General features: G+C 42.2%; 1 protein-coding gene and 1 long non-coding RNA gene across 5 annotated transcripts; both read left to right on the top strand.

Moving 5' to 3' along the window:
* The first annotated feature begins 1329 nt into the window (after window positions 1-1329).
* LOC119018652 lies at window positions 1330-6212 on the top strand. The gene is made up of 6 exons (XM_037096490.1): window positions 1330-2525; window positions 3087-3229; window positions 3333-4259; window positions 4624-4822; window positions 4943-5060; window positions 5370-6212. Exons 2-6 carry the CDS (start codon window positions 3186-3188, stop codon window positions 5729-5731), a joined length of 1650 nt encoding a protein of 549 aa, XP_036952385.1. The 5' UTR covers window positions 1330-2525; window positions 3087-3185; the 3' UTR covers window positions 5732-6212.
* A 2309-nt stretch (window positions 6213-8521) lies between these two features.
* On the top strand, window positions 8522-12779 carry LOC119018654. 4 transcript variants are annotated; one of them, XR_005074812.1, is made up of 3 exons: window positions 8522-9894; window positions 10021-11951; window positions 12039-12779. It is a non-coding gene; the product is annotated as an uncharacterized LOC119018654 (long non-coding RNA). The 4 variants fall into 4 exon arrangements; XR_005074811.1 differs by lacking the exon at window positions 12039-12779 and having other exon boundaries at window positions 8522-9186; window positions 9691-9894; window positions 10021-11006; XR_005074810.1 differs by lacking the exon at window positions 12039-12779 and having other exon boundaries at window positions 10021-10161; window positions 10644-11006.
* Window positions 12780-15125: the final 2346 nt, after the last annotated feature.

The raw sequence follows: 15125 nt of genomic DNA, 5'->3' as shown, positions 1-15125 counted from the left end.
AGGGTCCTTCTCTCTGCCACAGTCACCAGAGAGTCCAGCTCTGTGCCCACCACTGAGCCAGCTCTCCTCACCAGTCTGTCCAGTCGGGCAGCGTCCCTCTTCTTGCTGCTTCCTCCCCAGCAAACCACAGCGTAGAAGAGGACACTGGCCACCACGGACTGGTAAAACATCTGCAGCAGTTTTTTGCACATGTTGAAGGACCCCAGCCTTCTCAGGAAGTACAGATGGCTCTGTCCTTTCCTGTGTACAGCGTCCATGTTTGCTGTCCAGTCCAACCTGTCATCCAGCTGCAGCCCCAGGTATTTGTAGGTCCTGTAGGTCCTATTTGTGAATGTATATGAGTCAAACCTTTCTGTAAATGCATAATTACGACGAAAGTGGCACTTTTAAGATTTATCTTAGTTTAGTTTTCGAGCAAGCTAATATTCAATGGAGCGCAGTGGCACTCTGACGCGATGCTCGTGTTCATGTGTAGACACCCTGGTGATACTGCGAGCAAAGATTAATGTTGTGTGGAGCCTTCTTAATGTTTTTAAAATAGAAATGTTCATGCTTTCAGAGTTAGCTTAGCGCCGGCTAAAATCTTGCCGAGGGCACCGAATGACTGAGGGCCGGCACTGATTAAACACCACACTGTAACGACGTTATGTCCACCTGCCACATGTAGCAGCTACTTGCCTACAAGCTGTAACTTCAGGGACGGAAGATCTCGCGTCGCTTTCTCCCTCCAGATGCTTCTTTTTTTTCTTTTCTTTTTTTTTCTTTGTAATGTCCCAATAAAACATATCCGCTCCTCTGAACCGTTTACACATAAAGGGGTCTTAAAGAGCCAGATTTGTGCACCTGTTCACCTCAATGGTCCAGCATTATTTCAAAGTCAGGATGTGGGAGAAAAAACAAAGAAACAAACAAAAATGAAATATTGATTATATTTTTCTCATGTCGTCAAAGTCTTCAAAAGTAAGTTCTCATACAGGTCTTAACATTGAAAAAAGGTCCAACTGATTGGTGCACGTCTGCACCTCTCAGCGGGGAGTGATCAACTTCGTGTCAGAGGCACAGCATGTACCCTGCTGTCAGCTGGAGCCGGCATCCTTCTATGCGCATGACTGCATCCGCAGACATCCTTTGACGTCAGCACACTCAGTGTCGACAGCGTTGACGCCGGACTTCTCTTCGGCTGCGGTTTGGTATGTCTGTTATACGGTATTTGGGTTCATCCCCCGAGAGACACTGTGTCTGTGGGCATGATTGACACATCTGGGGGCAGTGCGTGACACGTGCCCTCAGTATCATCTCACTCCAAACAAGCAAAGCGTTCCACACGTATTTATAGACCTCTACCGTCGTCCTCGTATCACTCATGGTGCCAACTTTTTTTTTTTTTGCCAGTTACTGCGCCTGGCACACAGTCACAACCGGTACTCCCTCACCACACAGTTTTCATATTTGAAATTGCTCTACTTTTCAAATGACTGGCCTCCATTTGGCTGAGATGGCCTAAAAAGAATTTTCATAAAGTATCTATAGAACGTGCACTTTTTAAATTCCGACCTGTGATTGGTCGCAGTTGTGGATCTTATTTATAGCATTTCATCACAAAAAACATCCCGCGATCCCTTGAAAAATGTTAATTCAGGTCAGATCTGATTCAGTTAATCTCAATGATGGATAACAGCAGGCTTTCCACGACCCTAGGGTTAGATCGGGGCAAATTATATGTTTCTGATTGGACCAAAGTGTCAGTTGGACTTCAGAAGGGCCGGAATTCATCAGTACTATAAGGGCCGTAAGCGATCATTTGGCCCGCTGGATGTAAACCCTGTAATGTCTCGTGTAAATACCCAACCAGTGTTGTATAGTAACGAAGTAAAAATACTTCGTTACTATACTTAAGTAGTATTTTTTTATATTTGTACTTTACTTTACTACTTCTATTTCTGACGACTTTTACTTTTACTTCACTACATTTTCCGAAAAAAAAAATCAATACTTTTACTCCATTACATTTATCTGAGCATCCTCGTTACTCGTTACAAAATAAGAAGGAACGTGATAGCCAATGGACAATCTTCGTTTTGTTGTAGTGGGACTAGTAGCCAATGATGCTGGAGATACAGACCGCAAGACGTTATCATTGGTTTACCCCGTTGTGCGGCGGATGAAATCAGCGGCCAGCGGGTACATTTCAAATTAATGGTCGCATTATCATGTCAGTAGTCTCAGACAAGTCGGGTCTCTAATGTTATTTGAAGAGAAGGAGGAAGACAGAGAAGCCTAAAATGTCAGAGATGGAGGTGACTGAATCGGCGACTGAACCTGAACCTGCTGCTGAAACAACCAGCATAGACGACAACGACGACGACGATGACGATGAACACCCGTGGCCATACCTGCGGGGAATGTTCAGCTACATCGGAGTGAAAGATTCCTCCTACCGGATGAAATGACTGCTGTGCCTTCCTAAAAACAGTGAGATATTGGCTTACAAAAACTCTCCATCCAATCTTAGGAAACACGTTGAGGTAAGTTATAAAAGACTAATCCTGTGACCTGCAACATTCATTTTTATTAGTTAACGTTAACTGACTGTATTTTTCATAGTGTTAGTTAGCTAACGCTAACGGCTACTAGCTTAGCTACGTTAGTAGTAGTAACGTTAGGAACGTTATCCAGTGCAAGGTAACTTAATGTTAGTCATGGATGGATTGGAAGGGAGATTTAATGATTTAGCCATGTATGTTAATCAACTGTAAAAATATAACGCTGGAGTTAGACATATTTATCAGTGATGATCTTTCCAAGTGGTCACATTTTTTAATGACTTTCTTCTCATTCATTCATTCATTTATTAAGCGTCAGTGCAATAAACAGTGTTGTTGTGTGAAGGTCAGTGTCAAATTGACATGACACTGTCAATAGACTTTAATGGTGAAGCAAAGAGTGTGTTGTTCCACGCGGTGAAACTATACAGTCGAGGATTACGTTTTTGTTTGTTTGCTTGGTTTTTTTTTTTTCTTACTGCCCCTCTGACAAAAAGGCAGTGAGATCCTCACTCTCTCAATGTGTTTCTCTCACTGCTCCAGAGAAAACATCCAAACCAACTTAAAAAATATGAAGAGCTGACATCAGCAAAAAGAAAGAGGCCTGTAACTGAGACTCCCTCCACCAGCACCAACAGGCAGATGACCACATTTCTGACCACCACCTGTTCTGCTGTGTCCCAAAGGTAAGCTTTATCTTGTTTATTTGCAGTACTTCCTCTGTCACTGTTGCTGTAGCAAAAAAAAAAAAGAAAAAATCCCTGGTTTTCTTATCTTCTCTCATCTTAGGTCACTTGATAAAGCTGTCTTGAAGTATGTGGTCCATGGACTCCAGCCCCTCTCTCTGGTTGAACAAGAACCATTTATAGAGTTTATGAAGGATCTGCTGCCTAATGCCAGAGCAAAAATTATGACAAGAGTGACGCTGGGCTCCAGGATGGACGAGGCCGCCAAGGAGATGAAGACAGCGGTGACTGAGGCCATGAGGGGAGTTGAGTATATCGCCACCACCGCTGACTGCTGGTCTGTCCGAAGACGAAGCTTCATTGGTGTTACTGCCCACTGGATCGACGCAGACACTCTCAAAAGATGCTCGGTAGCCCTAGCCTGCAAACAGCTGAGAGGCTCGCACAATTTCGAGTTGTTGGCAAATGCCCTCAATGATATCCATTCTGAGTTTGGGATTAGAGGAAAGATCGTCAGAACAACAACAGACAACGGCTCTAATTTTGTCAAAGCTTTCCAGGTTTTTGGTGAAGATAACAGTGCAGTGGAAGCAGTTAGTGATGGTGATCGATCTCAACCAAGAGAGGCTGAAGAGGATGAAGAGGAGAGTGAAGAAGTGGTGTTTGTGGATGTGTCAGGACTTCTGAGCGAAGATGATGGTTTGGAGTTCGAGCTGCCAAAGCACCAGCGCTGCGCTTGTCACCTAATCAACCTCATCGCTACAGTTGATGCTGCAAAAGCAATGTCCAACGAGCCATACAAGAAAATGCACCGTTCAACATTTGGCAAGTGCAGTGCCCTCTGGAACAAATCTTGCCGGTCGACACTTGGAGCTGAAACTGTTTCAGATGTGTGCTCCCTCCAGCTGCTCAGCCCAAATGTTACCAGGTGGAATTCCTTCTTTCTGGCAGAGGAGAGACTACTAAGGATCATCAAAGACAAGGGAGAGGGGGCCATCAGAGTAATCTGCACAGAGTTCAAACTTCCAGTGTAAGTAATAATGTACAGTATCATTGTTTTCATAATAGGCTTTATGCACAGCTCCACTACTTCCTGAACTTAAGCCAGTTTTTATATTTCCTGTCATACATTATTGGACAAACTGAATAATCCAGGTGTGTCTGACTATTTTTGTGAGGTCAGACACACCTGGATTAATCAGTTTGTCCAATAATAAAGCCTATTTTAAATTGAAAATGTGAAATTTTCTGTTTACCCAGCTCAAATATTAACTATATCGCAGTTGTATTCCTACTTCCACTTACCATTTTAGTTATTTACTCATCCTGTTATTCTTTTCTGCATCAGATTATGAAGTGTTATTGAATGGTGATGTTTTTGTTTTTTATTACAGGTTCAATCCAGCTGAACTTGCATTTCTTGCAGAGTATAACGCTGTCATGAGCCCAGTTGCCCAGGCCACCAACATCTTGCAGGCAGAAGAAAATGTCCAGATGGGGTGGCTACTACCCACAAGCAACCTGTTGACTGCTAAACTTGACCGAGTCAAGTTGACGGTGAAATACTGCAGGCCTCTGGTGGATGCTCTACAGGTAAGACTGGATGGCAAAACAGCCAAAGGAATATCACAAAAAACAAGAGCTTGTTTTATTGCGCTCCTTAGTAGGAGAAAGCTTACATGGTAATGCAATTGTTTCTGATTTCTGATACAGGCGGGATTGAAGACTCGTTTTGGCCACACGACACAAGACCCGGAGTTAATTGCAGCCGCGATTCTTCTCCCAAAATTCAGAACTTCCTGGACGAAGGATGATGCCACCATCGGAATGGGTAAGGCAACATCCAAATAACATCCAAAAATAACAGTGTATGGGGTGTATGACTTGTAATACTGGCAATTCAATGATCAGTTATAGTTGCATTAATAATGCGTGATTTATATTCCTTAAAATAAAATTGATTGTGTTTTATTTCGGCATGAACAATGATTCACATATGTCAAACATAGAATTCACACTGCAACATAGTTGTCATAACCGAAACCAAACTATTTTGTACAAAACTATGATAACATGTTAGAAATTATTTATATTTCATTTATCATTTATCATTCATATTTTCATCCTCACCACAATTCAGGAGTCGACTACATCAGAGAACACCTTGAAGCACCTCCCCTGCAGTCTGATGGTGGCAACCCAAGCTCTTCTGATGAGGAAGACTTCTTTTCCTCACTGCAGTCACCTCACACAGACAGCTCCAAAGAACTGGAGGGATATTTGGCCTTCTCATCAGATAGAATGGAATCACTGAAGTCCTTCCCATCCTTGTGCAAGCTGTCTCTGAAGCTAAACACACCTTTACCTGCCTCAGCAGCATGTGAAAGGCTGTTTAGCATTGCTGGTCTGGTCTTCAGCCCAAGAAGAGTGAGACTGAGTTCTCGCCATTTTGAGAACCAACTTCTTTTGAGGTTGAACAAAAAGTTTCTCAGGGTTCAGTAATGACTGGATGGACAGTTCAAGTGCTGTCGCACTGAAGTCATGTTAAAGTTCAACCAATCAAGTTTTTGTTTGTTTGCATCACCTTCGAGCACCAAGAGTTCATTAGGAATTATTTTATATTGAATGCAAGTGGGTATGAACGTTGGTAGGCATGCATGCATGCGGGTCTGTAAGGATATGTTTGTGTATTTTTGTATATGGTTGGGTTTATGTAAGGAGGCGTTGAAGCTCCTTTATTCTGAGTGTTTAAGTGTCTTGTGACACTTTGCAAATTAAACAAAACTTAAAAACTAAATTAAACAGGAATAAAGAAAATGTTACAACTCAAATTTCTGATTGCAGTTTATTAACAGCACTTTTTACTTTTGATACTTAAGTACAGTAAATACTAGCTACTTTTTTACTTTTACTCAAGTAATATTCTAGCAGGCAACTTTCACTTTTTCTTGAGTAATTTTCCAGTAAGGTACTTTTACTTTTACTCAAGTATGGCTTTTGGGTACTTTATACAACACTGTACCCAACTGAGTGATGAATGCATTCATTGTGTCATGATATTTTTTTAAAAAAACGAAATAACACCAAAGTGTACATTTTAAGTTTACTTATACATTTATCGATATCATAGTAAACTGTAATTATTGCATATTTACACAAGATTTTAATACAGAAAACTCAGAACAAGAAAATCAACAATTAAATGTAACTTATTTGATTATGAAACATTTTATTTGAACACTTAATATATAATAAAATAAATAATAATAATCGAAAAAACTGGAAAGGAGCTGATGTCAAACAAACAAACAAACAAACAAACAAAGAGCCGTTTCGGTCACTTTGAGCACTTCTTGAATAAGATGCGGGCATTGATCCCAGCCAGGTCGAGGATGTTATACAAGACACTGGCCATCTTTGCTGACACACACACGGAGGCAGTGCTTGTCCGAAAGAACTGCAAACGGAACCAAACATCGGACACTTGAAATGCCACAAGCCCGTGTGTGGCAACTGGTAAATCTGTAGACTGTGACCAGTGATCACAGCGGCTCTTTGTTTGTTTTAGATCAGCTCGTTTCAAGCTGTTTCCATTATTATTATTAATCGTTTATCATATATTATTAAGTGTTAAAATAAAATGTTTCATAGTCAAATAAGTTACTTTTAATTGTTAATTTTCTTGTTCTGACTTATCTCCATTAAAGTCTTGTATAAATATGCAGTAATTAAGGTTTACTATGTGCCATGATGTGAATATTGATAAATGTGTAATTAAACTTATTAACATGTTCATTGTGGTTTTATTTCGTTTTTTGTTTTTCAAAAAAATATCATGAAACAATGAATGCCTTCATCACTCAGCTGGGTATTTATATGACAGATTATAGAGTTTAAATCTAGCAGTCCAAATGACCGCTTAAGGCCGTTCTGTTGAATTGTGGCCCCTCTGAAGTCCAACGGACACTTTGGTCGGGGGGGGATCCGTTGTGTGACAGCGGAGAGTCAGCAGCTGGATTTTCACCTACGGCAAACAAACAAACAGCAACCACCCCCATCATTATTCATTGTATTATTACATTTGTGGGAAGTTATTACAATAAAGGTGCTTTTCACGTCCCCAAAAATAAATCATTGTAAACCTAATAGTTATTACATGTGTAGGAAATAGCATGTTACGTGTGTAGTAGGCGGCGGCGGCTAACCTTTGTGGAAAATGTACATTTGTGGGTTTATTACATTAAATGCTGTTTATTGATGATGTTAAATGACATTGTTTGTCTCTTAATACCCTTCAAAGCCTCCTGTAGGCAGATAGACAATGAAGCCAAGAAATTATAATAGGGAATGTTCCACCTGCTGTAATTGCCTATGCACACAGCGCAGGTCTTATTATGGGCTATAATATCTTTAACGTAAACATCACTTAACATAAATATCAGTTAGCTTTATTTGTGATTAAAATATCACCATGAGGACCCAACGACTGGCCTTCCTTTCCTTCTCAAACTATGTTGAAATTGCATCTTTAAACAGCCCAATTTTCAAGATTTTCCAATGTTCAGAAAAACACTCTGTCTGCGCTGTGATGCCGGTATATCTGACCACTTTTTTCACTAACGAGTAATCTAACACGTCAATATTTACACACCAGTAATCACATTAAAGTCACTTATCATTATTTTTGTCATTTTCCTTATTAAAAATAGATATTTCTGCTTTCTTCTTGTCTTGGGGAGTGATGTCACGTGTGCCACAAGTCACGTTTTCAGCATGAGCACAACTCATGTGTAACACCACGCAACAACACAAACACAAACAACAATGGAGGGAGGACAGAGGTGCGTGTCTTCTAGCATGAAATACAGACATTATGTTGAGTTCCTGTAGCTAAAGACGAGAATATTAACGTTTGTTGTTCACTCTGCGAGCAAAGTTTAATATTGTGTCGAGCCTTCTTAATGTTTTAAAAATAGCCATTTTCATGCTAGCGTCAGAGTTAGCTTAGCGCCTGCTAATGTATTGCCTAGGGCACTGATTAAACAACACACTGTAAGGACGGTATGTCCACCTGCCTCAGTTATCAGGTACCTGCCTGCAGGCTGTAATTACAGGTGTTACAGCTGAAATCATGGATACATGATAGTGAAAGTGAAAAAAGTGTAGTGTGTAGTGAAAAAAAAAAAATTTAGTTTTTGTTGATAAAAGTCTTGACATAATACAATATTGTTTAAGAAAATGTGGTGACATTTATATGTACAACAACAGTGATGCTTTGGGTAGCTATTAAAAACACAGCTGAGGCCACAAGCCTGCACATACCACCTGTGTGGAACCGCGGGGTGTGTCACCCTAAGCCGACGAACAGACACATTGTGACGGCGGCCGTGGTGCGTTCCCTCTCCCAGCGAGCTGGGTGGTTCACCTGTGTGGTGACCGCGGGGTGTGTCACCCTAAGCCGACTAACAGACACAATGTGACGGCGGCCGTGGTGCGTTCCCTCTCCCAGCGAGCTGGGTGGTTCACACACTGTGATCGACAAGCGCCCAATGTGGAATCAACTGCGGTAAGCTAAAGGTTCTACGGGACTATTTAAAGGCCTCCACCGTCGTAGTCGTTGCATTCATGGTACCGACTTCATTTTTTTTCTCTTTTTTTGCCAAAGACTGTGCCTGACACACAGCCACAACAGATCCTCGCCCACCATCGGGTTTCCCTTTTCAAATCGCTGTACTTTGCTCATTATTGGCCTCCATGTCGCTGTGATGAGCATCCGGGGCGGGGCTACACGAGCGGAACTTGGAACCTGATTGGACACCTCAGGTGCCCCAGTTGATTGACAGGTCACTGCACGTCTCGTTGAAAGCACCGCATTACGGAAAGGCAAAGGCGGGAGGCAGAAGGCTTTAAAAACACGCATGGGTCGAGTGGACCGACTTTGAATACGTCATCTTGAAGTAGGTTTTAAAGTGGCTTCCTGATGACTACGTGTTTTCAAATATTGACAGTGTTACTGCACATTTAGAGAAGAGATTTTGTCCCCAGTAGTTCCACAGTGCGAGTGGGCTAACCGTTAGCCGCTAAAGCTATGAAAGGCTATAACCTAGCGTTAGTGGCAAACGTGACGTTAGCCTGAAGCTAATCGCACCAGGTTAGGATAGTGTGGGGAAGCCACGTCATAATTAGCTTTTCTTAAATGAGCTCGGTCCGCTCCCATGTCTTACCAAAGCGCAAAGTACACTGTAATGAAAGCTCGGAGATTGTCTCGGTGTCCATGTAGCTTGTTTGCTGTTGTGAAGGTGGAAATTAATGCCCAGTTACTTGGCGCTGACTAGCCTACACGATCCAGTTTAATTTCGTAATAGCTGGGCTGGTAGTTGATTTTAAACTAAGTTACAGCACGACCGTGGGGACAAATGGTTTAAGATTGTTCCTGGCGCAATCTGTGTTATTTTGTTTAGGGACAGATGGCAATGAAGGAGAAGGGAGATATTGCAGACTCCTTTTCCAAAGAACCTCCGAACCTCCCGCTAGCCGGGCCAGTCGGTGTAGTCAAACACAAGGACCCAGTCTACCAGCACCACCAGCTCAGAGCATACAGAGGCAGTACATTGCAGGCCCAGTTCAGACATCGAAAAGTGTAGCCTCACATAACGTAATAAAAGGTGCTTTTGACAGATGCAGCCCAATTTTGAATGTTGATGCAGCTTGTAACAATATAAGTTTTTGTGTGTGGTCTTATTTTATGGCTGTTTTATTTATTTTGACCAACTATCTCTGTTACCATGCAGTTTCATCAGTTGCTGAGAGTGACACACATACGTCTGCCTCTGGGGAGGAAGGCAGTGAGCCAGAGCTGCTCGGAGGAGATGCCACCGAAGCCCCCACATCCACATCAAGCACCACTTACTGTGCAGCTGAAGGACGGAGCGGTAGGCCTGTGCTTCCTTAGCTATCACTGAAGCGTGTTTTCAAGCAGCTATTCAGACATGATAAAGCATGGCAAACACAGGTGCTACTAGAGGCAACACTTAGCCTGAGGTCCGGATTCAACTTCACTTAAATTGAACAGAAGCTTTTCATGTGAAAATGACGGTTGTGCAAATGGTCTACACATACAACCATAAATTAGCCACAGCGCTTCATCTCGGATGGAAGTAACTGAGTATTTAATCCCAAGGCATGTGTGTCCGTAACTACTTAATATGTATTCTAGATATCTCAAGATCCAGAGAGGAGGGTCCTGTTTCGCCATGTCTGCAAATGTCCCCAAAATCCGCTTCTATTTTGACTGGCACCGATTTTCTAGACTTCAGGGTACTGTTTCAGCGGGTCAGGAAATGCAATGACCAAATGCATGTGAGTTACGCCATCCCCTTCATGTTACTCAGCCAATCAAATCTGTGCATTCCAGGCGATAAACACTGCGGTGTGCTGCGAGTGACAAACGGAAAGATGAGCGAGCGATGCAGGGAGAGAAGACAGAGAGACGACTGGGCTGGAGACAGACACATCGCACTGATCCAAATGTGGAGACTGTGCAATAGTCTAATTGACGTGTTAAGTTGACTGTGTTAACGGTGTAATAAGTTTCATTGTTTAATTGGTCAAATTTCATTAATATTGTGTCAAGTTTCATTTTGTCCCATGTGAAGACAGTGCCAATGTGGAGGCTTTTTGTTGACACAGGAAATGACGATTATTGATATTTATTCTTAGATAATGTATCATCATTTGTTGTGACAGAGAAGAAAATAAAGCCTGTCTTCCAATTCAGTGCATGTGTGGCCTAATGGTTATTTTTGTGTCAGAAATATGAGCATGAAAAAGTGCACAAATGAAGATGCCCTTACTCGTGCTAGCTTTGAAAGAAATGGTATTGGTGCACCCCTAGCCTAAAGCCTGAATCAAGAATGGCTCCACAACTATAAAGGTCAATATGCATGGTCTTGGTTTCTATGGTGGGGTCAGACTTCAGAGATATTAGTCCTAGTGTCAGTAACATTGTCAATGTTACTATGCCTGAGTAGACTGTGCTAAACAAAGGGGGACATTTTTGTTTTTGTCCTTGCCTACAATTTGTCTTAGATTAGACAGTGGGTCACAACATGATGGCAACGATTCCACGCACTGAGATGCTCCTGCATTCATTCAGCAACGCCTTCACTGCAGCTGCAGCCAAGAATATGGGAATTCTGTCAAGTACATTGATTCTGCAAGGATTTAGTGAGGAAATGAGAAGGCAGATTCTTCTTTTAACTCAGTTCCACATTGTTATTATTACTATTATTATTATTATTATTATTATTATTGTTGTTGTTGTTGTTGTTGTTATTTTATTTATTTAATGTTGTACCTCTTGAATGGGAATCTGGCTACAGATACATTTTTAATTTTTTTTTTTGGTATGTATTTATACATTTAGCATGTGTATCATCAGATTCTGTGAACAGTGTAAAATCAATTAAAACAACTCAAGTGACTAATTTTGCCTCCACACTGAGAGATAATGCAAGATTAATGGGTCTCTGAGCTTCCACAGGTCATCCTGGGAAGGCTGCAAGCCTGCAGTGCCACTGGGAGCCCAGTAGATGGTAGCAGAGGTGCGTAGTGTCCTCACTCTGTTTACATTGTGGGTCAGGTCCGGTGGAAAGATGGCGTCCATGTAAACAAAGGCAGCTCACGGCGATGCAGTGCAGCAGCTCCAAATGACCACGAAGAGGTAAGGAAACAATGTTAGTTGCCTTTTATTTGGGGGCTAATGTGAGCTGGTTAGTTCAGGCTAAGCTGTTTACATCATTTCACGCAGGGTGGGGGCGGCTCTCTAGCGGGGATAGCTTAGCTTTCATCCCCCTTTCTCCCACCACCTACACTGAGAGGGTTAGCTGGGCATCCCGAGGCTTTCTTGGTCAGTTTGTCAGCAGTGCCAGTTGCCCTCCCGAGGACCACCTGGGTCTGCTCAGCAGGTACAGTCTGATCATCATTCCAGCTTGAGTGTTTGGTGATTTACACAACACTGTTCAAAACAGTCCGTCAGCGGGCTCTTTCTGTAGTGACAGCACAGACCCTGCGCAGCTTAGCGTAAGAAAGCATGTCTGGACGCGAACCTGCAACCTCCGTATCTTAACCGTTGTGCGCATGCGCAGAGCACTTTAAAAATGTCAACGACTTAGACCGCTGGACTATCGCAGCGGACGGCTCCGCGCTCTGGAAAAACGGGGAGGGGTCATCTAGCGCGCTCGCAGCGTCAGCGTCTCCGACGTGCCTGACGTACAAGAGGAATTAGCAAATGCCGAAACACGGACTCAGTGACACCACTATTAAAGAGCACAGTCTAACGACGTTATGTCCACCTGCCACATTCATCAGGTACCTGTAATCACAAGTGTTACAGCTGAAATCACCATTAAATCAACTCTCACTGTCTGTTACCAGACCATCACCGTGACAACCGAGATCAACTGGGCCAACACAAAGAGACACACATTTATCAATGAGTCAGTTAAATACACACACGTCATGCAGTCAATTATGATAGATAGACAGATAGACAGATAGATAGATAGATAGAGGGTTAGGTGCGGGGAACTGAGCCCGTGCCGAAAATGGCCGGGAAGGTGCACTGTCCTTCCCCCACTGTGCCTCTCTCACGTGATCCCAGCCGGGATCATAGGTGTGTCGCCCTCTGCGCCCGTAGCTGACTCTTCTCCATACACCGTCCATCTGGAGAAATTTTTTCCTTACGGTGTATTTAAATAATTACTAGGGTTTATGTGTTATATTTATGTTTTTATAAGGAGATATGTTTTAATTTATGTGCTTATGCACTGTATGTTTTAATCAAATTCTTTATTTATATTTATTAATTTATATTTAAGTTTAATAAGGATATTTATTAATAAAAGAAAAACAAAAAAGTGAAAAACAAAGAAAAGAACTGAAACGGGCAAAACAAAAAGAATGTTTTTAAGAAAAAAGCTCTGCACTTGAGCTGCTGCAGAAAAAAAGACAGAGTGTGCTAAGTGGCGACGTTTCGACCAAAATTATGGTCTTCTTCAGGCCTAGCACACTTCTAAAGGGACAATGAGTGCTGTTGTTTATTCTGACTGACAGAGATCCTTCTCCTTCCTAGGTCAGGGTTAGGGTTAGGTTTAGAGAAATGGGCACCACCGTGGTGGTCGCCCAGAAATGCACGGTCCTTCACATGTCTGGCCGGCCCCCTCTCCCATCCTCTCTTATTTGAGTTATTGTCGTGGTGTATTTAGTTAATAATATTTATAATTTCTAGTTTAGTTATATATTTTAAATTAAAGTTTATATCAAGTATTATGCTACACCACTTATTTTATTTTTTTGGTGAGGGGAAATAATAGAGAGACAGGTGCACTACCTGTCTCCCCAAATGCACGGTCCTTCTTGTACATGGGAATGGCCAGGCCCCCCTCCCCATGTACCTCAAATTGGTTTTTATTTAACAGCGCGGTGTATATATATAATAACGTATTTGTTTTTATCTAGTTTAGTTTTATTTATCTTTAAAGTAAAGTTTATATCAAGTATAACGTATTTGTTTTTTTCTATACACCACTTCTTTTTTTGTTTGTTTTTTAATTTTTTCTATTTTTTTGTATTTTTTATTTTTTTGTTTGGCTTTCACTATTGTTTCTAATTCCCTCCCTTGTTTGAGTTGGTTAACCTTATTTAGTTTGTTGTCTGTATGTGGCGTCGCGACGTTTCGTCTCTTCTTGGACTTCTTCAGGCTGCCATCATACAGGTAAGTTCCCTCTATTAAGTTCTCTGGGGAGATGTTGCTCCTCCGGATGTCTATGCCAAACTGATCTTGTTGTCGAGTCGAGTCGAGAGCTCTTGAGCCTGGTGGAGTAGCTCAGGGCGTCTGCCCTTTTCTACCCATTGTTGTGGGTGGAGCTTGGTGATCTGCAAGAGGTGGGAGGGGCTGGACTCTGGAGGAAGGAGGACGTAAGTGAACCAAGGCAGGAGAGAGAGAGAGAGAGAGAGAGAGAGAGAGAGAGAGAGAGAGAGAAAAAAAAAAAAAAAAAAAAAAAAAAAAGTGCTCATGTGTACTTAGTGCAGACTCGTGTTTATGTGTTTTGTGTGTGTGTGTTGTGTTTCATAAGTGATCATTCATATTCATATATTCATGTGTGTGTATTAGATGGTTTGTGTTGTATGTTTTGTGTTAAGTTACTTGGCCATGGAAGAGGGGGATCAGGGGATCAGGGGATTAGGGGGTCAGGGGATGGGGACGGGGGCTTCAGCTGGAGGATGAATGACAGAGGGGTGTTGACAGTTTGTTTGGCTTCTTGGATGGTTTTCTGAAGGGCAGGGTTGGTTATTGCTGTGCTTAGGTATCTTAGGGCTAATGCTTGGTGTCTCTGTCTGATGGTCTGGATGCCGGTTATTCTGTGGATGTAGTGGTTACTGATATAGTTTGGGAGACGGTGAGCCAGTTTTAGTGCTTTGTTTTGTATGACTTGGAGGCGTTGTATCTGGTTGTCAGTGAGGGTGATCCAGGCGGGGACAGAGTATTCAAACAGGGGGCGGATGTAGGCTAGATAGACTTTGATTATTGTTGAGGGTGATGCACCATGCTTTCCGCAGAGGGCTTTGAGATGGTTCAGTCTGATGTTTCCTTTTTGTTCCAGTTTTGTGATGAATTTGGTCCAGGTCATGTTGCTTTGAAAGATGACTCCGAGGAATGTTGCTTCATTGCTGATGCTGATTTGCTGGTTGAATAATGAGAGGTTGGTGTTGTTGAGCTGTAGCTGTTGATTCTTGGTGAAGATGACACATTGGGTTTTGACAGGGTTAAGTTTGATGCGCCACATGCTTGACCAGGTTTCTATTTCTGTTATGCAATGCTGAAGTTTATTGGCTG

This window comes from Acanthopagrus latus, chromosome 4, assembly GCF_904848185.1.
Source record: "Acanthopagrus latus isolate v.2019 chromosome 4, fAcaLat1.1, whole genome shotgun sequence".
NCBI classification, from domain to species: domain Eukaryota; kingdom Metazoa; phylum Chordata; class Actinopteri; order Spariformes; family Sparidae; genus Acanthopagrus; species Acanthopagrus latus.
Note: the sequence above shows the minus strand (reverse complement) of the source record. Positions and strands in the feature narration are given on the sequence as shown.

What these genes read in the sequence shown, in the direction of transcription:
- LOC119018652 (XM_037096490.1), top strand. Translation starts at nt 3,186, where the DNA reads ATGACCACATTTCTGACCACCACCTGTTCTGCTGTGTCCCAAAG. An exon ending in CTCTGGTGGATGCTCTACAG is followed by an intron (nt 4,823 to 4,942) that starts GTAAGACTGGAT and finishes TTTCTGATACAG; the next exon opens with GCGGGATTGAAGACTCGTTT. An exon ending in TGATGCCACCATCGGAATGG is followed by an intron (nt 5,061 to 5,369) that starts GTAAGGCAACAT and finishes ACCACAATTCAG; the next exon opens with GAGTCGACTACATCAGAGAA.